The sequence below is a fragment of the Bombina bombina genome, chromosome 6 (assembly GCF_027579735.1).
Source record: "Bombina bombina isolate aBomBom1 chromosome 6, aBomBom1.pri, whole genome shotgun sequence".
Taxonomy (NCBI): domain Eukaryota; kingdom Metazoa; phylum Chordata; class Amphibia; order Anura; family Bombinatoridae; genus Bombina; species Bombina bombina.
In genome coordinates this window covers 1,140,276,914-1,140,303,176 of record NC_069504.1, presented here as the reverse complement: position 1 = coordinate 1,140,303,176, position 26,263 = coordinate 1,140,276,914, and the positions used below count along the sequence as shown (strand labels likewise).

General features: G+C 40.3%; 1 protein-coding gene across 1 annotated transcript; it reads right to left on the bottom strand.

Annotated features, from left to right (window-relative positions):
* Nucleotides 1-18,240: 18,240 nt before the first annotated feature.
* Nucleotides 18,241-26,032, bottom strand: LOC128664924 (dr1-associated corepressor-like). Its single transcript, XM_053719717.1, is given in 2 exon segments — nucleotides 18,241-18,791; nucleotides 25,858-26,032. Coding segments are annotated over 2 exon segments (639 nt in total). The 5' UTR covers nucleotides 25,946-26,032.
* Between the last annotated feature and the right edge of the window lie 231 nt (nucleotides 26,033-26,263).

Below are 26,263 nucleotides of genomic sequence, written 5' to 3'. Positions count from 1 at the left end.
AATTTTATTGGGGAGAATATAGTTATTGTTGGTGAGTTATAATATGACATTCTCACCACTTTAGATAGATTTAATAGTAAATCCACGACAAAAAGGTCAGGGAAGCAAAGTTATCGCTAAACTCTGCCAGAGCTGTCCCTAAAGGAATTTGGCGAATCCAACATCCAGATCAGAGGGAATACACATGCGAATCTAAATCCTTTAGATCCTTCTCGAGAATAGATTTCTTTCTAATCTCTAGTCAAATGTTGCGGTCAGATATTAAATCGGATATTAAAGAAATCAATTATCTGATCACGCAATAATCTCATTAGAAATTCAGTATACGAATATCACTTCGGGCTAGTAACGCGCGCTTGTTCTTCCCTCAATATCTTCTCATAATATTAAATTCTCTACGTGGCTGCAACAGAGGTGAAAGAGTTTTTTGATTTTAATAAGAACTATTTGAGTAAGCCTGAAATTCTCTGGGAAACGGCAAAGGCTGTTATGAGGGGCGAAATAAAAGCAATATTTGATCAGGGAGAAGGCCAAAAGAAAGCAGCGAGAGGAACACGCTAGCTAACACGCTTAGGAATAAAATACGCTCAATATATTCGGAATCCTTCTAACAGGAAATTGAACAAATACAAAAAGGCAAATCAGAAACGAAGACCTCTTCTTCAAACAATTAATGACGTAGATGATTTGAAGCAAAAAGCTTTTTTTGCAGGTAGCCAAGGTATATCGGCTAAAACACCTAGCGAGAATGGTAAAGGCCAGACAACAAAAAACTATATCCAGCTATTAAATACCAAGGTAAAAGACTGATCAAGAGCTCAGAGATAAGAGAAGCCTTCCTAGATTACTTTCAAAAAGTTATACTCCTCCACACCAATAGATTAGCCAATAAAGATTATTTCTGGGAACAGATTAAGTTACCACAGGCTACATTCATGATAGACAAATACTAAAATGAACCTATTACGATCAAAGAGATATCGGAATGCGATAAATAATTTAAAATCAGGCAAAGCGCCTGTGCCGACGATCTTCCGCCGAATACTATAAACTCCTACGCGAGCAAATCTCCTCTCTTCTCCAGTCCTCTATTTAATGAGTATTTTATTAATATTAAGTTCAGTCCTCCCTATTCTCTGCTTCACACGTGGTTCTGACCCTGAAAAAAGGAAAAGACCCTGAAGCACCAGGCATCCTACAGACCTATCTCGCTCCTTAATCAGGATTACCAACTGCTGACAGCCATTATCGCGAATAGGCTTAAAACGGGGGGCTGTCTAGTATTATATAATACATCCTGATCAAATGGGTTTATGAGAGGTCGTAATCCTGTCAAAAATATTCGGAAAGCACAATTGGTAATTAGACTTTTTTGCAAATAAAACATCTCCAGAAATCCCATACTAGACCTGATCTAGCAATCTTAACAGTCGAGCCTAAAAGGCATTCGATCAATCGGCTGGGACACCCTCTTTAGATCACTGGAAGGTTTTGGTCTGTCGGGATGTTTCCATAAGTTTATACTAGGACTCTAACAGTAACCCCGCTGTCAGCCAATTTTATTATCAATGGAGAAACATCGAACAGATTTCCATTGGGGGAGGAGGGACGCGGCAGGGTTGCCCGTTGATCCCCTCTATTATTTAATCTATCCTTAGAGCCCCTGGCAATATATTTGCGACAGGAAGTAAAAGGAATTAGAATAGGTACCCAAAAAATCGTACCTCGCTCTTGCAGACGATCTAGCTCTTGTTTCTTAGTAATACGGCGCAGGCTATACCTCAAGTTCTCCAGATATTTAGTTTGTTTGGATCTTTTTCGGCTATAGGATTAATAAGAAAAATCAGAACTTTTATGGATATACAAACCAAGTATAGGAAGTGATTCATCCTTTCAGGAAACTACATTCTACGTTACCTAGGAGTATTCTGAGTAATAACCCTAGGTTATGGTATGAAATGAATAATTTCTAAAGTATTATTGACATACAAGATAAACTGACAAAATTGTCTAATTTATTATTAAGTATTTCGGCCAGAATCATGCTTATCAAAACTATTATGTTCCCTAAGCTTTTCTATTTTTTACAGAATTTTCCACTCCTACTATACAATAAAGATATCGCTCGAATTCAGAGGATCTTTAAACACCTTTATTTGGCGCGGGAAGAAACCACGCATAGCTTTCTCGACACTAACTCTTCCTAAAGAGCACGGGGGGCCTGGCGTGCCCAATATTAGACTATATAACTATGTATCTGTGGGTAAGTTTTGCACTTGATTGGATTACCCAAAGAGAACATGTTACTTGGTACGACTTGGAATCATTCCTAATAGCTCCTTTTGACTTAAAAGCGATACTTCACATTCCAGCGCCAAAACTCCATCTAACATTTCTCAATTCTTTACTTTGAAAGACGTTGTGATCGCTTGGCAGAAGATTAGCAAAGTATTCCAGAGCAATTTTTGTAAATCACAATTCCTTCCTATAATGGTAACCCCAGCTTCTTACCAGGTCTGAAGCCATCTGTATTCTTAGAATGGCCCTAAAAGGCCTGAAGTCACTCGGTCAATTATGCTTAGATAATAAGTTGGTAATAAGGGTCCTTTGAGAGCTGAAAACCAAATATAATTTAACAAACTCATCCTTTTTTGCTTATCTACAGATAAATCACTGGATAGGGAATTTGAGATTTGGAAACAGGACCCGACCTGGAGGCTGGAGAATTAGGGAGAATAATAAAGTTATATCAGGAAGGGGGTAGTAGAACTACCCATTTATACAAAACGCTGATTAGCGCACAAGGGGATCAACATATTGATAGAATTAACAGTGAAATGGAAGAAAGCATTCCTCGGTGAAAGGGAGTGGGTCGTGACTAGTCTGAGGTTAATATCCAAGGCCAAAGTTTCAGTTAACTGGCAAGAATCGCATCTTCAAGCTGATGAATATGGCATACTTGTCACCTGCTAGAATATCAAAGTGGTCTGGCTCTACAGAACGAGGAGAATGCCATAAAGTAGACAGGCAATTGGCAGGACTTAATACACTGTGGCCCTAGATTTAGAGTTCGGCGGTAAAAGGGCTGTTAACGCTCCGCGCTTTTTCTGGCACGCACCCATAAATTTAACTCTGGTACGAGAGTTCAAACAAATGCTGGCTAGGCTCCAAAAAGGAGCGTAGGGCAGTTTTAATACCATACCGCAAATGCAACTCTCGATACCCAGAGTTTGCTTACGGACGGCGGCCGGGCCATCAAAAACGTGCTCGTGCACGATTCTCCCATAGGAAACAATGGGACTCGTTTGAGCTGAAAAATAACCTAACACCCTGCAAAAAAGCAGCGGTCAGCTCCTAAGCAGCCCCATTGTTTCCTATGGGGAAACACTTCCTACGTCTGCACCTAACACTCTAACATGTACCCGAGTCTAAACACCCCAAACCTTTACACTTATTAACCCCTAATCTGCCGCCCACCCCGCTATCGCTGACCCCTGCATTACAGTTTTAACCCCTAATCTTCCGCTCCGTAAACCCGCCGCAACCTACGTTATCCTATGTACCCCCCTAATCTGCTGCCTAACATCGCCGACCCCTATGTTATATTTATTAACCCCTAATCTGCCCCCCACAACGTCGCCGACACCTACCTACACTTATTAACCCCTAATCTGCCGAGCGGACCTGAGCGCTACTATAATAAAGTTATTAACCCCTAATCCGTCTCACTAACCCTATCATAAATAGTATTAACCCCTAATCTGCCCTCCTAACATCGCCGACACCTACCTTCAATTATTAACCCCTAATCTTCCGATCGGAGCTCACCGCTATTCTAATAAATGTATTAACCCCTAAAGCTAAGTCTAACCCTCAACACTAAACCACCCCCCTAACTTAAATATAATTTACATCTAACGAAATAAATTAACTCTTATTAAATAAATTAATCCTATTTAAAGCTAAATACTTACCTGTAAAATAAAACCCTAATATAGCTACAATATAAATTAATTATATTTTTAGCTATTTTTAGGATTAATATTTATTTTACAGGCAACTTGGTATTTATTTTAACTAGGTACAATAGCTATAAAATAGTTAAGAACTATTTAATAGTTACCTAGTTAAAATAATTACAAAAATTACCTGTAAAATAAATCCTAACCTAAGATATAATTAAACCTAACACTACCCTATCAATAAAATAATTAAATAAACTACCTACAATTACCTACAATTAACCCTAACACTACACTATCAATAAATAAATTAAATACAATTGCTACAAATAAATACAATTAAATAAACTAGCTAAAGTACAAAAAATAAAAAAGAACTAAGTTACAGAAAATAAAAAAATATTTACAAACATAAGAAAAATATTACAACAATTTTAAACTAATTACACCTACTCTAAGCCCCCTAATAAAATAACAAAGCCCCCCAAAATAAAAAATTCCCTACCCTATTCTAAATTAAAAAAAGTTACAAGCTCTGTTACCTTACCAGCCCTGAACAGGGCCCTTTGCGGGGCATGCCCCAGAAGTTCAGCTCTTTTGCCTGTAAAAGAAAACATACAATACCCCCCCCAACATTACAACCACCCACCCACATACCCCTAATCTAACCCAAACCACCCTTAAATAAACCTAACACTAAATCCCCCCTGATGATCTTTCCTACCTTGTCTTCACCATACCCAGGTTCACCGATCCCGTCCTGCTCCGATATCTTCATCCAACCCATGCCGGGGGCTAGACATCCACTGAAGAAGTCCAGAAGAGGGTCCAAAGTCTTCCCTCCTATTCCGGCAAGAAGAGACATCCCGGGACCCGGCAAACATCTTCTCCAAGCCGCCATCTTCTATCTTCTTCCATCCGGTGCGGAGCGGGTCCATCTTGAAGCAGGCGACGCCGGATCCATCTCTTCTTCGATGTCTCCCGACGAATGACGGTTCCTTTAAGGGACGTCATCCAAGATGGCGTCCCTCGAATTCCGATTGGGCTAGGATTCTATCAGCCAATCGGAATTAAGGGTAGGAATTTTCTGATTGGCTGATGGAATCAGCCAATCAGAATCAAGTTCAATCCGATTGGCTGATCCAATCAGCCAATCAGATTGAGCTTGCATTCTATTGCAGTTCCGATCACCTATAATGCGAGCTCATCCTGATTGGCTGATTGGATCGCCAATCGGATTGAACTAGATTCTGATGTGGCTGATTTTCCATCAGCCAATCAGAAAATTCCTACATTAAGTCCGATTGGCTGATAGAATCCTAGTCACCAATCGAAATTCGAGGGACGCCATCTTGGAATGTCGTCCCTTAAAGAACCGTCATTCGTCGAGACATCGAAGAAGAGGAAGGATCCGCGTCGCCTCTCAAGATGACCCGATCCGCACCGATGGAAGAAGATAGAAGATGCGCTTGGAGAAGATGTTTGCCGGAGTCAGATGTCCTTCTGCCGATAGGGAGAACTTTGGACCCTCTGTCTGGACGTCATCAGTGATGTCCCCCGCCCCCCCCCCTTGGTGGATAAGATATCGGAGCAGGACGGATCGGGTGAACCTGGTATGGTGAAGACAAGGTAGGGAAGATCATCAGGGGATTAGTGGTTTGGTTTATTTAAGGGGGGTTTGGGTAGATTAGGGGTATGTGGGTGGGGTGTTGTAATGTTGGGGGGGGGGTATTGTATGGTTTTTTTTTAACAGCAAAGGAGACTGAACTTCTTGGGGCATGGCCCCGCAAAGGCCCTGTTCAGGGCTGGTAGAGGTAAAAGAGCTTGTAAACTTTTTTAATTTAGAATAGGGTAGGGAATTATTATTTTGGGGGGGCTTTGTTATTTTATTAGGGGGCTTAGAGTAGGTTTAATTAGTTTAAATTGTTGTAATATTTTTTCTTATGTTTTGTAAATATTTATTTATTTTCTGTAACTTAGTTCTTTTTTATTTTTTGTACTTTAGCTAGTTATTTAATTGTATTTATTTGTAGGCAATTGTGTTATTTAAGTTTATTGATAGTGTAGTGTTAGGGTTAATTGTAGGTAATTGTAGGTAGTTTATTTATTATTTTATTGATAGGGTAGTGTTAGGTTTAATTATAGTCTTAGGTTAGGATTTATTTTACAGGGTAAATTTGTTATTATTTTTAACTAGGTAACTATTTAAATTGTTCTTAACTATTTAATAGCTATTGTACCTAGTTAAAATAAATACCAAGCTTGCCTGTAAAATAAATATTAATCCTAAAATAGCTATAATATAATTATAATTTATATTGTAGCTATATTAGGATTTATTTTACAGGTAAGTATTTAGCTTTAAATAGGAATAATTTATTTAATAAGAGTTAATTTATTTCGTTAGATGTAAATTATATTTAATGTTAGCGGGGGTGTTAGTGTTAGGGTTAGACTTAGCTTTAGGGGGTTAATACATTTATTAGAATAGCGGGTGGGAGCTCCGATCGGAAGATTAGGGGTTAATAATTGAAGTTAGGTGTCGGCGTTGTTAGGGAGGGCAGATTAGGGGTTAATACTATTTATGATAGGGTTAGTGAGGCGGGTTAGGGGTTAATAACTTTATTATAGTAGCGGTGCGGTCCGCTCGGCAGATTAGGGGTTAATAAGTGTAGGCAGGTGTCGGCGACGTTGAGGGGGGCAGATTAGGGGATAATAAATATAATATAGGGGTCGGCGGTGTTAGGGGTAGCAGATTAGGGGTACATAGGGATAACGTAGGTGGCGGCGCTTTGCGGTCGGAAGATTAGGGGTTAATTATTTTAAGTAGCTGGCGGCGATGTTGTGGGGGGCAGATTAGGGGTTAATAAATGTAATATAGGGGTCGGCGGGGTTAGGGGCAGCAGATTAGGGGTACATAAGTATAACGTAGGTGGCGGTCGGCAGATTAGGGGTTAAAATTTTTAATCGAGTGGCGGCGATGTGGGGGGAGCTCGGTTTAGGGGTACATAGGTAGTTTATGGGTGTTAGTGTACTTTAGGGTACAGTAGTTAAGAGCTTTATAAACCGGCGTTAGCCAGAAAGCTCTTAACTCCCTGCTATTTTTCAGGCGGCTGGAATCTTGTCGTTAGAGCTCTACGCTCACTATGCAGAAACGACTCTAAATACCGGGCGTTAGAAAGATCCCATTGAAAAGATAGGCTACGCAAATGGCGTAGGGGGATCTGGGCGTATGGAAAAGTCGCGGGCTGCAAAGTGAGCGTTAGACCCCTTAATCACTGACTCCAAATACCAGCGGCGGGCCCAAAACCCACGGTTAGGGAGCCTCTAACGCTGGTTTTGACGGCTACCGCCGAACTCTAAATCTAGGGCCTGTGTTTGCAAATGCCCCAAGGTAGTTCAATTTTGAACAAAGTGATTTTTTGGTGCAACAGAACTCTTAGATATCCAGACACAGATTACACAAAAGGAAGAATACTTTTCCTATTTAATTCTGATTCACCAACAATTCAATTATAGGATTCCTAAATGCAGTATATATTGACAGATAGAAATGTAATATTTTTCGAATTGGAAAAGTAAGGGAAGTTTGTAAGGTTTTCGGAATTCTTGAGTAAAGTACAGGCATCAAATAATATGGAACAATATAACATGAAAAGTCTTAGCAATAAACAAACTATATCGATTTTTTGCCAAATGGAAACCTCTGATTTTGGCGTTACCTATAGACTCCCAATTACAATTAGATAGCCGCTTTTAGGAAATCTGAGTGGTTTTACAACAGATTGACACTGGAATATTTCCAAGGTTATGGCTATCAGAAGCAACCTCAACTAGATGAGAGAGTAAGGGCACTACTCTCTTTCAGATGTATCTTTTTCCCTCCCCCCTTCTTTACCTTCCCCTTTTTTTTTTTTTTTTTTCTCTTCCCCTTCCTCATAAGCTGATCTTAGGATTCATATAAATTGTAATTGGCTATACATTTAGGTTTAGAACTTTTATCTTATCTACTCCTAATAAGGGGGAAGGCTTAGATGTCGCTTGTTAGACCTTGTCATAAGCTCAGTGGATACTGTAAGATAGAAGCCCTAACATATCTAGATATAGAAGAGAATGGATACTGAGTAAATTATTGTTCAATAACCTCCTCTCAACTCTGTTAAGGGACAGTTAAGATGTGGAGTGTTTCTTTTTGTCTTTTTGATCGTAATGAAAACAGAAAAAACCCAGCTCGGTGCACAAATATTGCCCTCACTGAGATGATTAACCCAATTGTGAGAAAGTTACATAGGTTATGTTATTATGTTATGCATATGCTTTGTATCATCGATTACCCTTGCCCTGTGTGGCATAAAAGGGTTTGTGTTATTTGATTGTACACTGTGCTGGATTAAAATAAATATATAAAAAAAAAGAAAAAAAAAAAAAGATTAGGAGAGGGTTAAAAGGGATCAGCTTGCCTTCTATCACCCAGGGGTGAACCCACTGACGCCCAGGCTGAAGAATAACATTTCCGGGTACCTGGGGTCCAGGACTCTCTGAGGAGGAGTTGAGCATCTTTAGAAAGTACTTCTGATGCCCCAGGATCCCTGAAATCTGCCCAGGGCCAGCAGAGTGAGATGTCCCTGAAGAATCAAAGGATGTGGCCCGCCTCTCGGTCTGACAAGAGATCCTGGACTCAGGGGGGAAAAAGGAGAGGAGGGGCAATTGACATCTCCAAAAGGAGGGGAAACCAAGGTTGCATCGACCAAATGGAAAGACCAGGAGTCAGGCACATCTGAGTTTCGGACCATCCAAAGTGTTCTCAGAATGAGGGGCAAAAGGAGGGGAATGCGAAGCCCCTCTGAGAGCCCCAAGGTTGTATGAATGCATCCGTGGCATCACTCCCTGGATCTGGGAGCCAGCTGAAGTACAGTCTTATGCAAAAGTGTAGGCACCCCTGACAATTTCTATGATTTTCATTTATAAATAATCGGGTGTTTGGATCAGCAATTTCATTTTTGATCTATTAAATAACTGAAGGACACAGTAATATTTCAGTAGTAAAATGAGGGTTTTATTGGATTAACAGAAAATGTGCAATATGCATCAAAACAAAATTAGACAGGTGCATAAATGTGGGCACCATTGTCATTTTGTTGATTTGAATATCTGTTAACTACCTAGCACTGATGTAATTGGGAACACCAACAATTGGTTTTGGTGAGCCCATTAAGCCTTGGAACTTCATAGACAGGTGCATCCAATCTTGAGAAAAGGGTATTTAAGGTGGCCAATTGCAAGTTGTTGTTCTCTTTGACTCTCCTCTTGAAGAGTTGCAACATGGAAGCCTCAAAACAACTCTCAAATGACTTGGAAAACAAAGATTGTTCAAGATTATAATTAAGGGGAAGGCTACAAAAAGCTATCACAGAGATTTAAAGCTGTTAGTGTCCACTGTGAGGAACAAAGTGAGGAAATGAAGACCACAGGCACAGTTCTTGTTACAGGCCGAAAGTAAAATATCAGAGAGGCAAAGGCAAAGTATGGTGGAGAACAGTCAAAAACAGCCCAGAGACCACCTCCAAGAACCTACAACATCATCTTGCTGCAGATGGTGTCACTGTACATCATTCAACAAGTTCAGCATATGGGAAGTGATGCAGAAGATGCCTTTTCTGCACACACGCCCACAAACAGAGTTGCTTGAGGTATGCAAACGCACATTTGGACAAGCCAGCTTCATTTTGGAAGAAGATGCTGTGGACTGATGAAACAAAGATTGAGTTATTTAGTAATAACAAGGGGAGTTATGCATGGCGGCAAAAGAACACAGTGTTTCCAAGGACAAACACTTGCACCCCCACAGAAAAATTAGTGGATGTTCCATCATGCTGTGAGGCTGTGTGGCAGTGTGTGGGAATATTGGTTAAAGATGATTCCAATCAATATCAGCAGATACTTGAGAATAATGTGAGGAATCAGTCACAAAAGTTGAAGTAAGCTGAGGCTGGATATTTTAACAAGACAATGACCCAAAACACTGCTCAAAATATCATTGAAAATCTGGTGGGGTGATTTGAAGCGGGCTGTCCATGCTCCGGAACCCATCAACATCTAACTAAACTGGAGATGTTTTGCAAGAAGGAAGGTCCAAAATACCTTCATCCAGAATCCAGGACACTCATCACAGGCTAATGAAGGTCTAGAGGCTGTTACCTCTGCTAAAGGAGGCTCTACTAAATATTGATGCAATATTCTGGTAGGGTGCCCAAATTTATGCACCTCTCTAATTTGGTTTGATGCATATTGCACATTTTCTGTTATATCCAATAAACCTAATTTCACTACTGGAAATTATTACTGCAATCCAGTTTATTTGATAGGATCAAAATGAAATTGCTGATCCAAACATCCAATTATTTTATAAATGAAAATCATGGAAATTGTGCAAGGGGCTGCCTAAACTTGTGCATACGACTGTACCTGCGAAGTTGATGGTTGGTACGGGAGGCAAACAGGTCCCAGAGAAAATGACCAAATGATTCTGGATAGACAGAAAAACAGGGAGAAGATAGTTGCCAGTTGCAAGAGAACCAGTCTGCTACTGTATTGGGTGAGTTTGAGGGATGTATTGCACCTGGAGTGAAATGGTTGCACAAAACCGCAGAGCCCAAAAAGTCGAGAGGTGAGATCCGAAAAGGGATTTGGACTTGGTGCACCCCAGGCGGTTTATGTATTGGACGGCTGAGATGTTGTCCATCCGAAAAAGGATGCAATAGTCAGTAAGATGTTTGACCAGAAAAAGGTTGCTTATGAAACCTGGATCTGAGGAGGAGACCTGTTATATTCCCCCTTTGTGACTGAGGGAAAGTAACTCTGCTTGCACCAGATTGGTAGCTTCTTTTGACCAGATGTTGGGGATTGGGGGGGAGTCCTGGAAAGGAGGACAAATAAAGTCGATTTTGAAACCTAGAATCTTTGAGAGATCCAAGGGTCTTGTAAGATTAGGTCCCACTGAAGGGAAAAATGAGAGTCTGCCCGCAAAGAGAAAGTGGAAAGAGGGGGGAAGGGGTACTCACTTTGGAGGGCTGCTGGGCCTGCCGGCAAGGTGATTCTGAGAGGTCTAGCCTGGTTGCTCGGGAACAAGGAGGGAAGAGCATCCAAGGTTGAGAGGGGTACTGCTGGAATCCAAGCGCTTGATGTTGTTGATGCTGGTGTGCCAGAAACTGCTGGCAGCCAGGGAGACGACCCCTGAATCTTCCGGCCCTGCCAAAAACCAGAGTGGGGTTGAAGACCCTTCTTAGGGAGGACTGTATTTGCTTGATGGAGGTAAAAGTAGAGACATAGTGCCTCATATTTTGAAGGAATGGATCCTCAAAAAGAAGTCCATTGGCTGAAGAGCCGGCCTCTTCTACTGCTAAAACTGATAGGTGTGGGTTTATGCGCAGCAGAGCGGATCTTTTGCGCTCGCTGAAAATGGCTACATTCGCGTTGCCCAGTAAACAAAAGGTTTGAAATGAACATTCTTGTATGCGAAAAGTTCCAAGGAGGAGCCGGAGAGGAGAGCCTCATCAGCGAGATGAAAGATCTGCGCTAGAGAGCCAGAAATATCAAGCAGTTTGTCTTGAACTCCTCTGAGGGCCTTATCCATGCCCTTCCTTGGGTCCTTAGCCTTCCTGGTCAAAAAGGTAGCCAATTTGACATCAAACTCAGGAGTGACAGATTCTCTACCGGGTAGAGAGGGTCTGCAACTCTCATCCATGAGTTTGTTGCTCTTGTCGGTCTAGGGCTTTGCGAAGGCGCTTTTGCAAGAAACCGGAAAGATGAGGAGCCAGAGACCATTCGGAGGATGTAGAATGTTTAATGTGTTTAGGGATAGAAATGGGTTGCCCAAAGGATCTATTAAATCCTCTTCTGTCTCCTCATGCTTTGGCAACTTCTGAAAAGGCATGCTGGGATGCAAAGCAGAGTAATGGATGTCATGATCAGATTGTTCATCTGCTTCTGCCTAGTCATCCACATAAAATTCTGATTGATCAAAATTATCAGAGTCTGAGCTCTGATACCCCTCTTGTACACCCTTGGGGTAAAGGGTTCTTTTACCCCATTTTAACTCTGGGGAGGAGGTTCTAGCACCCCTATGTGAAACTCCCGGGGGGACAGGCATTAGGCCTACGGGCTGGGGCTTTGCCCTTGTGAGGGGCTGGACGAGACTGTGCTTTCCAATGTCTCTTACATCTATTATTATTATAATTATACTTTATTTATTAAGCACCAACATATTCCGCAGCGCTGTCCATGGATACAATTCATTTAAATAAAACAATACAAGACTTGTAAGATACAGGACAAAATTTACAAACACATACAGGAGGGATTGAGGGCCCTATTCCCGTGGGAACTTACAATCTAGAAGGGTAGGAGGTTGGGAAACAGGAGGTGAGGACTGCAAGATTGAGAAGGATGTTAATACAGAGTTAGATGAGGGAAATATTAGGTAAGTGAAATTAATTTATTATTGAGTTGGGTGGTAGGCTTCTCTGAACAGAAAAGTCTTCAGGGAGCATTTAAAGGAAGAAAGATTAGGGCAAAGCCTGACAGCATGAGGGAGAGTGTTCCAGAGGGTAAGTGCTGCACGGCAGAAGTCCTGCAGTCTAGCATGAAAGGAGGTGATAGTTGCGGATGCAAGGAGCAGGTCATTGTTGGATCTTAGTGGACGGCTGGAGTATACTTGTGTATTAGAGAGGATAGGTAGAGGGGAGCGGCGTTGGTGAGAGTTTTGTATGTAAGGGTGAGAATTTTGAATTTAATTCTGCTGTGAATGGGGAGCCAATGAAGGGACTCACAGAGAGGTGCAGCAGATACAGTTCGACGGGAAAGGTGGATCAGCCTGGCAGAGGCATTTAGGATGGATTGAAGGGGGGAGAGGCGGGAAAGAGGAAGGCCAGCGAGTAGGTTGTTGCAGTAGTCAAGTCGGGAGATAACAAGGGAGGGGATTATTTGCTTTGTTGTGTCAGCGCTCAGAAAAGGGCGAATTTTAGAAATATTGCGTAGATGATTGTCCATCCTGCAGTCTAGCATGAAAGGAGGTGATAGTTGCGGATGCAAGGAGCAGGTCATTGTTGGATCTTAGTGGACGGCTGGAGGTATACTTGTGTATTAGAGAGGATAGGTAGAGGGGAGCGGCGTTGGTGAGAGTTTTGTATGTAAGGGTGAGAATTTTGAATTTAATTCTGCTGTGAATGGGGAGCCAATGAAGGGACTCACAGAGAGGTGCAGCAGATACAGTTCGACGGGAAAGGTGGATCAGCCTAGCAGAGGCATTTAGGATGGATTGAAGGGGGGAGAGGCGGGAAAGAGGAAGGCCAGCGAGTAGGTTGTTGCAGTAGTCAAGTCGGGAGATAACAAGGGAGGGGATTATTTGCTTTGTTGTGTCAGCGCTCAGAAAAGGGCGAATTTTAGAAATATTGCGTAGATGATTGCGGCAGGATGTAGAAAGCAATTGGATATGGGGGAGGAAGGATGAGTTTGAGTCAAGTGTGACTCCGAGGCAGCGGACTTGGGGTGATGGGGAAATGGTGATGCCGTCAACAGGGATAGAGAAGTCAGAAGTCGGCGTAGAGCTTGAGAGGGGGATAAGAAGGAGCTCAGTCTTGGACATGTTAATCTTTAGGTGGTGAGAGGCCATCCTGGAAGAAATACCAGATAAGCAGTTGCTGACATGAGAGAGGACAGAGGGAGAGAGAGCAGGGGTGGAAAGGTAGATCTGGGTGTCATCAGCATAGAGGTGATATTTGAAAACCATAACTATTGATAAGTTTACCTAGCGAAGAAGTATAGATGGAGAAGAGTAGAGGACCCAGAACAGATCCTTGAGGTACTCCCAACAGACAGAGGCATAGGAGAGGAGGAGTCGCCAGCAAGTGACACAGAAAAAGACCTGTGAGAAAGATAGGAGTGAATCCAGGAAAGAGCAGTGTCACAGAGGGCCAAAAGAGCTAAGGGTCTGTAGGAGGAGGGGGTGGTCAACTGTGTCGAAGGCAGCTGAGAGGTCAAGTAAGATGAGTATAGAGTAGTGGCCAATACTTTTAGCAGAGAGAAGATCGTTTTTGGACCTTGGTAAGGGCAGTCCTCAGTTGAGTGTTTTGGGCGGAATCCGGATTGCAGTGGGTCAAGCAAGGAGTTGGCGGACAGGAAGTGGGTTAGGCGATTGTAAACTAATTTTTCAAGGAGTTTTAATGTTAGTGGAAGCAGTGATATGGGGCGGTAGCTTTCAGGAGAATTAGGGTTGAGGAGGGTTTTTTTGAGTATGGGGAGTGACTTTTGCGTGTTTGAAAGAAGATGGGAATGAGCCGGTAGAGAGAGATAGGTTGAAGATGTGGGTAAGAGCAGGAGTGAGGGTGGAAGATAGGGAGGGGAATTAGATGGGAAGGGATAGGGTCGAGTGGGCAGGTAGTGAGGCGTGAGGAAGATAGTAAGGAAGAAACTTCATTCTCAGTGGTTGGATGGAAGTTACAGAGGGTGGCAGAGGGGAGTAATTGGGCCCTGTTGTTGGAGTATTGCAGGTTGGTGTTGGGATGTTGCTTCGGATAGTATGTGTTTTGTTTAAAAAGTAGTCAGCCAGGTCTTGAGCACTAAAGACAGGCCGGGGGTGGTGGAGCAGGTGGGTAGAGGAGAGAGTTAAAGGTGGAGAAGAGTCGTTTAGGGTTTGAGGAAAGAGTAGATATGAGAGAAGAGAAGTAAGTTTGTTTGGCTAAGTGAAGGGCGGAAGTGTATGAATGAAGAATAAACTATAGTGTATGAAATCAGGTTCAGAGTGAGTTTTCCTCCAGACACGCTCAGCAGTACGGGAGCATTTTTGCAAATAGCGTGTTTGCTGAGCATGCCAGGGCTGTAACTGACGGCGTGGTGTTTTGCGCAGCTGGGGAGGGGGCAAGTGTGTCTAACGCAGAGGAGAGAGTTTTGTTATAGTGGGCTGTAGCGAGATTAGGGCCGGTTATAGTGGCGGTGTGAGGGAGGAGATTTTGAATAATTTTTGAAAATTGGAGCGGATCCACAGCATGTGTATTTCTACAGGTGCGGGGGCGGGATGGAGAAGTGGGTTTAGCTGTTGCATTAATATTATAGGTGACCAAGTGATGGTCTGAAATGGCAAAAGGGCGACAGGTGGTGTCAGATATAGAGCAGAGGTAGGAAAATACCAGGTCGATGGAGTGTCCATCACGGTGAGTCAGGAATGGGGTGGATTGTGAGAGACCGAAGGAGGATGTGAGTGAAAGAAGTTTAGAGGCAGCAGGGGCACATGGGTTGTCAATGGGAATGTTGAAGTCCCCAAGAATTAGGGTTGGTATATTTGAAGAGAGAAAGTGAGGAAGCCAGGCAGCGAAGTTGTCAAAGAATTGTGAGGTTGGTCCAGGAGGGCGATAGACGACTGCCACTTTTAGGGATAGGGGGGAGAACAGACGAATACAGTGGACTTCAAAGGAGGAGAAGGAAAGAGATGGGATTGGAGGTAGGTATTGATAAGTGCAGGAGGGGGAGAGCAGGATGCCAACACCGCCGCCACGTTTCTCACCTTGCCTAGGGGTATGGCTAAAGTGAAGACCACCGTGTGTGAGAGCAGCAATGGAAACAGTGTCAGAAGGAGATAGCCAGGTTTTCTGTAATTGCTAAAATGGTGAAAGCATTTGTTATAAACAGGTCATGAATTGCTGTAAGTTTGTTGCAGACAGAGCGAGAGTTCCATAGTGCACAGGTGAAAGGAGTGTATGCGTGTGGGATGCATTGGATGGAAATGAGGTTGTGTGTGTTGCTTTTATTAAAGTTTCTATATGGAGTGTGAGATTGGGTAGTGGTGGGAATGAGGGTGGGCCCAGGGTTTGGAGAGATGTCACCTGATGCTAATAGCATCAAGATGGAAAGTAAGAGTAGGTGAGAATGAGATTTATAGCAGTGGGGACATTTCTGTGAGTTGGTGCAGTTTAGGGACATAGATTTTAAAATAGAGAGTAGTTTGTGAGAGCAAAGGTATGGAGAGGAAAGGAGAGAGGGGCCAATATAAACTTCTTGTGGAGAAGGGTAAGGTATGAGCATTTGAGCCTGCTTGTGGAATAGACATGAGACTGTTAAAAGAAAAAGCATTTCTGAAAACATAGCAGAAGGTTAAGAGCAAAAGTCTTTTTTGGAAACAAAAATATTTTGCTTGCCTCAAATCTTCTTCAAATCTTGTTCAATTCTTGTCTAATTCTCAGTGCTGTCACTTAAAGATGGTCACTTAGAGAGATGGAAGCTTAGAGAGATGGAATAATCTGCAAACAGTGTTTAAATCCAGCAAGACACAGGCTTTAAAGGGGACATACCAGGAGTTAAAAAAACAGTGTTTAAATCAGAAAGACACAGGGCTTTAAAGGGACATACCAGGAGTTAAAAAAAACAGTGTTTAAATCCAGCAAGACACAGGGCTTTAAAGGGACATACCAGGAGTTAAAAAAAACAGTGTTTAAATCCAGCAAGACAAAGGGCTTTAAAGGGACATACCTGAAAGTAAATGAGAAATAGGGTTAGATTCAGAAGATGTTAATCTTAAAATAAGTAGCGATTTGTGCAGTTGAAAATTCTTGTCTAATTCTCAGTGCTGTCACTTAAAGATGGTCACTTAGAGAGATGGAATAATCTGCAAACGCTCAGGCCCCAGCTAACGCTCTCCCCTAACTGGTCCTAAATTTATAGGCCTACAGGCAGACAGCTGAGTTTAATTGATTGGAGACAGGGAGATAAGTTTACACCCAGGTGAGAAGACTAAGAATTGCTACAAGATCAGAGGAGTAGATTCAAGGAAAGAAATTGGGTGGGGATTAATTAATTAATTAAGCAAAGTTTTGATAAGTATATGCACATGCTGGGGACAGGAAAGAGCAGAATTAATGGGAGTGACAGTTGGTTCAGGAGTTAAAAAAACAGTGTTTAAATCCAGCAAGACACAGGGCAATTAAGAGGGACATACCAGGAGTTAAAAAAACAATGTTTAAATCCAGCAAGACACAGGGCATTAAAGGGACATACCAGGAGTTAAAAAAAACAGTGTTTTAAATCCAGGCAAGACACAGGCATTAAAGGGACATACCAGGAGTTAAAAAAACTAGTGTTTAAATCCAGGCAAGGACACAGGGCATTAAAGGGACATACCCAGGAGTTTAAAAAAAAAACAGTGTTTAAATCCAGCAAGACACCAGGGCATTAAAGGGACATACCAAGGAGTTAAAAAAAACAGTGTTTAAATCCAGCAAGACACAGGGCAATTAAAGGGACATACCAGGAGTTAAAAAAACAGTGTTTAAATCCAGCAAGACACAGGCTTTAAAGGGACATACCGGGAGGAGTTAAAAAAACAGTGTTTAAATCCAGCAAGACGCAGGGCATTAAGGGACATACCAGGAGTTAAAAAAACAGTGTTTAAGTCACAGCAAGATACAGGGCATTAAAGGGACATACCTGAAAGTAAATGAGAAATAGGATTAGATTCAGTAGATGTTAAGCTTAATAAGAGCAATTTGTCAGTTGCAAATTCTTGTCTAATTCTCAGTGCTGTCACTTAAAGATGGTCACTTAGAGAGATGGAAGCTTAGAGAGATGGAATAATCTGCAAACGCTCAGGCCCCACGTAGGGAGGTTCAGATCCGACTCAGAAGAATCAGGAGAGATAGCTCCTGAGTGGGATGTGACAGCCTTAGAATCTGCTTCAGAACGAGTGGAATTATTACTTGTAAGCTGCAGCAATGGCGAGAATTAATGTCATTTAAAAGTTCTTTGAAAGGCGTCCAGGATGTCTCTAAGGGCTGAGACATGCTAGGGACAAAGGGGGAGAGCATTTGGAGACTGCATAATGAAGTCCTATAAAAGGAGAAGAAAATAATTCAATAAATATGTATAAGTATACAAAGGAGTATATGCATAGAAAAATTATAAATACACCTGAGATAAAAGAGAGTGCAATATACTAGTATATATTACACAGCTTTTTTTTTTTTTTTTTTTTTTTAAAAACACAAGTTCTCTTTATTTGGTTTTTAGAACATCCACAGCCATTTTTCTTTTTTTTTCTTTTTAATTATAAAAATTTAAGAACCACATTTTAACCCCCCTGTTGGGCATTTCACCCTTCGCTTTAAAAATTGAAAATAAAACACACAAAAAAACAAAATAGAATCATCAAATAAGTGAAAACGGAATTTTTTTTTTCTTTTGAATTTTTTTTTTGTTTGTTTTGTTTTGTTTTTAAAGGAGTCCGTCCAGGAAGCTACGAGTCATAATCGTCATCTTCATCTTTACTTGCAGCTGCGGGCCAACGGTGCTGGCATGGCGGACGGGGCAGCAGCAGATTGGAAACGAAGGGAGAATGGAGGGGCGGAGTACTCTGAAATGTGACATGTGATTGGTTGGCAGGGGTGGTAGGGGTGATGCACATATCTTCCTCCCCATCAGTTTCTGTGTCCTCAGAATCATCCTCCTGATCGGAATCTGTCTCCGATTGCTTCTTGTCCTTTCCTTTCATGGCAGTGCCTCCGTTCTTCCGACTGCTTCCTGGTTTCCGACCCCTTCGCGGAACCCTTTCTCCTTCCGTGTGATTGTCTTCCGCCTCTCCCTGCATGTCTGGAACTGCAGCCACCAGATCTTTCAGAAAGTCAAACTGCTGTTCAAGTTCAATGCATTGTTTCAAGTGCGATGTGGTCATGGTCTTGGCGCTTCGAGACTGCGTGACCTGACAAGCCTTCTTCAGCAGGGACTCCAGGAACAGCTCCAGTGCACGAGAAATGATAACAGGCACAGCAGCAGCGACTTTTCCAATTTCTTCATCTAATGAATAATTGTAAATAGGCTTACAAGTAGAAGTAGGTAACTTAAATCTGTGAGGAAAATTTCCACCAATGCCCTAACTGAATCAAGGCTAAATAGATTTAATTAGAAAAGAATGTTTTTTTCTCCATTCACACACTAAAGTTTATTGAATCAAAATTTAACCACACATACATTTAGCAGAAGCTAAAGATTAAAAACACTCCACCTAAGTTGAACTAAGATTTTTAAATTAATCTGAAATCAGTATCACTGGTATTTGGCAGCAAAGATTATGGTTGTAAGCTAAGCCCTTACAATCCGAGGGCTAGTTTAAATTTTAAATTTTTACAAATTATTAAAGCTGCATTGTACCAGATCAACTAAGGTGAGCAAATTAAAAGAAAAGGGAAAGACAAAGCTTATCCCCAGGACCCCTGACGTACGTTTCACAAAAAACGCTTCCTCAGAGGGGTGTGGAGCTGCTGCAAAATGCTCTATTTATGAGTCATTAAGACTCTCCTCCGGTGTTGGAGTGGATGTTCCTTAATTGCCAAAGTTACATTTTAATTGGCTCATACAAGTGTCAGTCACAGAAGTGACTGGTAATAGGGTACAGTGAAGGGTTGGAATTCAAAACGTCACGCTGCGTCCAAAATGGGCGTTGTTGTTTACATTGACATTTGTTGGACAGATCTCATTGGAGGATTGATCGACCATATGTTATGCTGATGTCTATGGTTACTTATCTGACATGTCAATGCGAGGTATACTGCAGTTACTTATCAAATTTGACCGCTTACCATAAATAGATAGATCGTGTTAGTATATCCCTTTATATAAACATTGCACTTGGGGAATACCGTTTAGTAAAGTTGCTGTCCGTATTAATCATACCTGAATACAGGGGATAGTGCATATAAGTGCATAAAAATGAGAATCGGCATATCATATCTCCCATTAGACATTACTCAACAGCATGCTGCAGTTGTTATTATTGATGGATGTAATGGATCTGCTCATTAACATTGTAAGGGCTTAGCTTACAACCATAATCTTTGCTGCCAAATACCAGTGATACTGATTTCAGATTAATTTAAAAATCTTAGTTCAACTTAGGTGGAGTGTTTTTAATCTTTAGCTTCTGCTAAATGTATGTGTGGTTAAATTTTGATTCAATAAACTTTAGTGTGTGAATGGAGAAAAAAACATTCTTTTCTAATTAAAACTATTTAGACTTGATTCAGTTAGGGCATTGGTGGAAATTTTCCTCACAGATTTAAGTTACCTACTTCTACTTGTAAGCCTATTTACAATTATTCATTAGTTGTATTCTGCCCTTAACTTTAAATCTGTGGCAGGAGGTCTCTGTGGTTAGGAGATTATAAAACTCAAATTGGGCTACCTGCCCTTAACCACTGAATCTCTTGTTATAATATACTTTGCCCTACCCCCACCCTCTCACTTTAAACTGTTCTAAACAAGGAGAATATACCCAGATTCTTATTCTGGGTTTAGCCTTTTTCTAGGGGGTCTTTTTTTCTACATTAATTATGAATATTCAAGGCGATATAGCTAATCGCCAGCAAAAAAGGTTACAGGAATGAAATTCACTGTTCAATACAACTAATAGTGATAACATACAAATTAATGAAGAAGAGTTGAATAATGTACTGTGCAAACTACATCAGACTTTACATAAGCAGTCCAAAAGGTGGTGGAACTGGCACTTTTTCGAAAAGTATGCCGAAAAAAACCTAATACCCAGGGGTCTAAGAATGAAAGTGTTCCCTGCATTCACTTTAAATAATGAAGATCTAGTAAAACAATGGGAAACTGCATTAACTGAGTGTTCGCTTAAATTAATCCAAATTCTAATAAAACATGACAAACTAGAGCTCACTAAATTAGACACTGAAATAGAGGAATATAACACCCAGTTGTCAAAATTTGATGAAAAATTTGATTACAAAGCAAAATATGATAAATACCAACATGAGCTAGACAAATTAGAAATGGAAGTAGTAGCGAATAAAAAACAGAAACTCCAAAGAGATATAGAGGATTTTCAAAATCAGAGAATATACCGTTGGCGCAGTAACCATACATCTAGACATAGATCCAACAGATATATAGTACAACAATCTGACAGCAGTGCTGAGAGTGAATCTGATATCTCTGACAATGAAGTAGAGATAGGTAATCCTAACCAACACACCAATCAGAGAGGCAATAGCAGTGATAATGCCTCCCAATCCACCAGACCTAAGACACATAGTGCAGCACAGTCACTAAATACATCTTCCTCTTCTTTTTTAGTCCAAACTCCACACAATCCAACTCCTCCAACATTGCAGACCAATCACACAATACCCAATTCACGGGGGAACAAAAGGAAATTCACTGGTCCAACACGTCAATCCACCAGGATGAGGGAACTAAGTCCCTTCTCCAAAATCAGGATGACAAACTAAGGGTCATCAATCTGTCGGATCACACACTGAACCAAGATCATATAGATGTACTATCTAAGGGATTATCTTTTTGTCCAGTTAATTCTCTCAATAAATTTGAATTAATAAAAGACATACATTTATTCTCACGCAAGCTGATGCTGAAAAAAATATATGCCTATAATCCCAATGTATTAGACGCAGAAGATCTAAGTACAGTTGATCTATTAGAACAACTCAGTGATGAGAATATGATTTATACCAATGATGTTACCCCACCTGATTCCAGTACATGGAAATCCACACTGAAACCTAAATCCAAATATGTTCCCTCTATGTCAAATTCACCTGAAATTCAGGTATTCTGTAAAATGGTCTGCAATCAAATTGAGCAATTGCCTGTTACTCGAAAGAATCACAATTTGACAATATCAGAATTCAAAGCTCTGAATGAGATTGAATCTTGGAAAGACATCACTATAAAGCCGTCTGACAAGGGTGGGAATGTGGTATTGTGGCCATCTAAAATGTATATAGACGAAGCCTCCAGACAGCTATCCAATTCTACCTGCTATAAACAATTGATCTTTAATCCTCAAAGCTCATATTTGACACAATATAACAACCTAGTCAAACAAGCCTGGACAGACAATATCATTACTAATACTGAGAAAAAGTACTTAACTATAGATCACCCTAAAGTCGCTACGCTATATTTCTTACCAAAGGTGCACAAGAACTCCCAAATACCCCCTGGCAGACCTATCGTCTCTGGGAACGAAAATTTAACAGAAAAGGCCAGCAGATATGTCGACCAAAGATTAAGAGAGTACTTAAATACATTACCTTCATATGTCCGTGATACCATGGAGGTATTGCAAATATTACAAAATATACAGCTTTCTGATGACATGTGGCTTGTCACTGCAGATGTAGAGTCACTCTACACTAATATTAGACACACAGATGGAATAGCAGCCATCAAGTATTTCTTGTCAACAAATACAAATGACAATGAAGATCATAATAATTTTGTAATCCAACTACTGCAGTTTATCTTGACACACAATTTCTTCACCTTTAACGATAGGTACTACTTACAGACGCAGGGTACCGCGATGGGTACGGCCTGCGCACCTACATATGCCAATCTGTTTTTGGGGCATTGGGAGCTCTTTAATGTATTTTCGACTGAATTACAACATCATACTGATCATATCCCGCTATGGATAAGATATATAGATGATGTCTTATTCATTTGGCAAGGAACATCTCAGGAATTAGATCAATTCATGAACAAAATAAATATGAATAACAAAAACATCAAATTAACATATTCAGCCGATCAACATAAAATTTCCTTTCTGGATATAACTATATTCAAGAAAGAAGATGGTTACATTAACACCACCATTTACCGAAAAGAAACAGCGACTAACACTCTATTACATAGATCTAGTGCTCATCCACCATGTACCCTTAAGGCTATCCCCTTTGGGGAATTTCTGCGCCTAAGACGCAACTGTTCCAGTACTGACATATATCTCACGGAAAGCAAAAACTTAATGGACAGACTTATGGCACGAGGCTATAGCAAAAAAGCAGTCAAACGAGCCAAATACAAGGCCTTAAATATCCACAGAGAAAATTTACTCATTCCCAAGGTCAAAAATACTAGTGAGTCTAATCCAAGACTAATCACTACATATAACCCACAAATGTCAGAAATAACTAAAATAATCAACCAACATTGGAAAATTCTGCAAAATGATCCCTCTCTGAAGGAAAATATCGGTGACAGAATTTCAATTGGGTACAAAAGACCCACAAATCTCAGGGATAGACTCGTCTCTAGCCATTATGTAAGAGCCTTTAAGAAAAAGGACACTGATCCAGGGATGTTTCCATGTGGGACTTGCTCTGCATGCCCATACGTAATGAAGTCTAAAACCATTCAAGACAAAGATGGCCAGTTATATAATTTAGCTTCTCATTTTTCCTGTAGAACTATTGCGGTTGTGTATGCTCTCTTTTGCCAATGCAAAATGATCTATGTTGGCATGACAACCCGGGAGATCAGGGTACGTATTCTGGAACATGCTAACAACATAAAAAATGCCAATAAGGATGAAGCTCGGTGGCAAAAAGTGTAACATCTGTAGCAAAACACTTTCAAATACAATCACAAGTGCTCCACTAGCAATCTGAAATATATGGTCATTCAGAAAGCCTCATTGGGAATACGAGGAGGGTAATCTGGAGAAGACATTACTCAAACTCGAATGCAAATGGGATCTTACCGTTTAAATTCTGTAAAACCTAATGGCATGGAATGACTTCAATAATTTACTTTGTATATTTGTAAACGAAAATGGGGTATCACTTTTCCAGTAACTGTCTTGTCTATCACTTATTAAAAAATTTTTTGGCTTATTCCATATTTCACTTATATTGACTAAACAAATCACCAACACTACCCCAATTTCTAGGGTTATAGGTTACTAACCTTTAACCCGTTTATTTAATTACACATAATTGTACACACGTCAACCTGTACACTTTGTATAAGCTAAACTCACTTTAGAGTTATACCTTAACTTGTTTATTTAAATTCACACACTGTATACATGTTAGCCTGTACAATTTGTATAAGCAGATTCCATCCAGTGAATATATATACACTAGATTAGGCATGTCTCACCTTTGTCTCCCCCCTTTTTTATGTTAATTTTAATATGTAATATTATTCTTTAGCACACCAGAGCACTTTTCATACACTTTATTTTTATGTCTTATTCTCACTTCTATTCTTGTTCACAATATTTTTTTATTCACCTATTAATGATAAAGTGATCTGACTAGGACATTGTATACAAAATCAGCATTTGCATTAATGAGAACAACAATATCTCATTAAAATCAAGTATACTATTCATTTTTAATAAATCTAAGTATACTATTCAACCTAAGCACTTTGGAAATATAACCGAATAGGTAATCAATATGAACTAAAGGCTATCTCGTACACACATGTTCCAATAAGAGGCATCATATCATATTAGTGCCTAAAATAATATTAACATCCCCACAATTCATCCCTGGTATCTGTTCATTTCCCAATAAACAGTGTTGCCTTTTATGTAACTCTTCTTTTCTTTTTAGAATCTTACATGGGAATTAAATGTACAAGCAGTTTACCCAGATTAGACTAAGTAATTGGCTTTCGTGTAGATATATCTTATCCCTATATATCACTCACATAAGCTAACAGCGGATTATAACAAAATCAAATCTTATAGATTATAATATACGCTCAGATTTGTCAATGACTACTCCATGCTTTGGATTTATGTGTAAACATGTGTTATAAGTGATCAGCCAATAAGATCGTTACTACAGAAGCGAATATAAACAAACACGCCCACTCCAGACGTAACATTAATGTTAGCGTATAAGCAGCGCACTTGTATAGACGGAATAAATGTTAATGAGCAGATCCATTACATCCATCAATAATAACAACTGCAGCATGCTGTTGAGTAATGTCTAATGGGAGATATGATATGCCGATTCTCATTTTTATGCACTTATATGCACTATCCCCTGTATTCAGGTATGATTAATACGGACAGCAACTTTACTAAACGGTATTCCCCAAGTGCAATGTTTATATATAAGGGATATACTAACACGATCTATCTATTTATGGTAAGCGGTCAAATTTGATAAGTAACTGCAGTATACCTCGCATTGACATGTCAGATAAGTAACCATAGACATCAGCATAACATATGGTCGATCAATCCTCCAATGAGATCTGTCCAACAAATGTCAATGTAAACAACAACGCCCATTTTGGACGCAGCGTGACGTTTTGAATTCCAACCCTTCACTGTACCCTATTACCAGTCACTTCTGTGACTGACACTTGTATGAGCCAATTAAAATGTAACTTTGGCAATTAAGGAACATCCACTCCAACACCGGAGGAGAGTCTTAATGACTCATAAATAGAGCATTTTGCAGCAGCTCCACACCCCTCTGAGGAAGCGTTTTTTGTGAAACGTACGTCAGGGGTCCTGGGGATAAGCTTTGTCTTTCCCTTTTCTTTTAATTTGCTCACCTTAGTTGATCTGGTACAATGCAGCTTTAATAATTTGTAAAAATTTAAAATTTAAACTAGCCCTCGGATTGTAAGGGCTTAGCTTACAACCATAATCTTTGCTGCCAAATACCAGTGATACTGATTTCAGATTAATTTAAAAATCTTAGTTCAACTTAGGTGGAGTGTTTTTAATCTTTAGCTTCTGCTAAATGTATGTGTGGTTAAATTTTGATTCAATAAACTTTAGTGTGTGAATGGAGAAAAAAACATTCTTTTCTAATTAAAACTATTTAGCCTTGATTCAGTTAGGGCATTGGTGGAAATTTTCCTCACAGATTTAAGTTACCTACTTCTACTTGTAAGCCTATTTACAATTATTCATTAGATGTATTCTGCCCTTAACTTTAAATCTGTGGCAGGAGGTCTCTGTGGTTAGGAGATTATAAAACTCAAATTGGGCTACCTGCCCTTAACCACTGAATCTCTTGTTATAATATACTTTGCCCTACCCCCACCCTCTCACTTTAAACAATTTCTTCATCTGTCTGCATGATTTTCTTTATCCGAGCAGGCGGAAAACGGGCGTTGTATTTCTTTTTCTTGCTCGGCATCTTCTCCCTGAGAGCAACAAATACAGGAGAAAAACGGGAGAGAGGAGAGGAGTCCCGAAAACGCCGCCGCCGAGACGCTGTCACTCTCTGTTCCATATATATATATTACACAGCTTACTTCAAAATATATATAGTATCTCCATGGAAGATTAATTAAAGCACTAAAACTAAGAAGGATGAAGGTTCATCCTCTGTCTAAATAAGGATATATAAATATATATGTGTATCAACAAATATAAACTAAAACTATGGAATATGGCTGCTATTAGTTAGTCTATAAATTGATTATGAAACTAATATGTCTCCTCTTAAGGTATA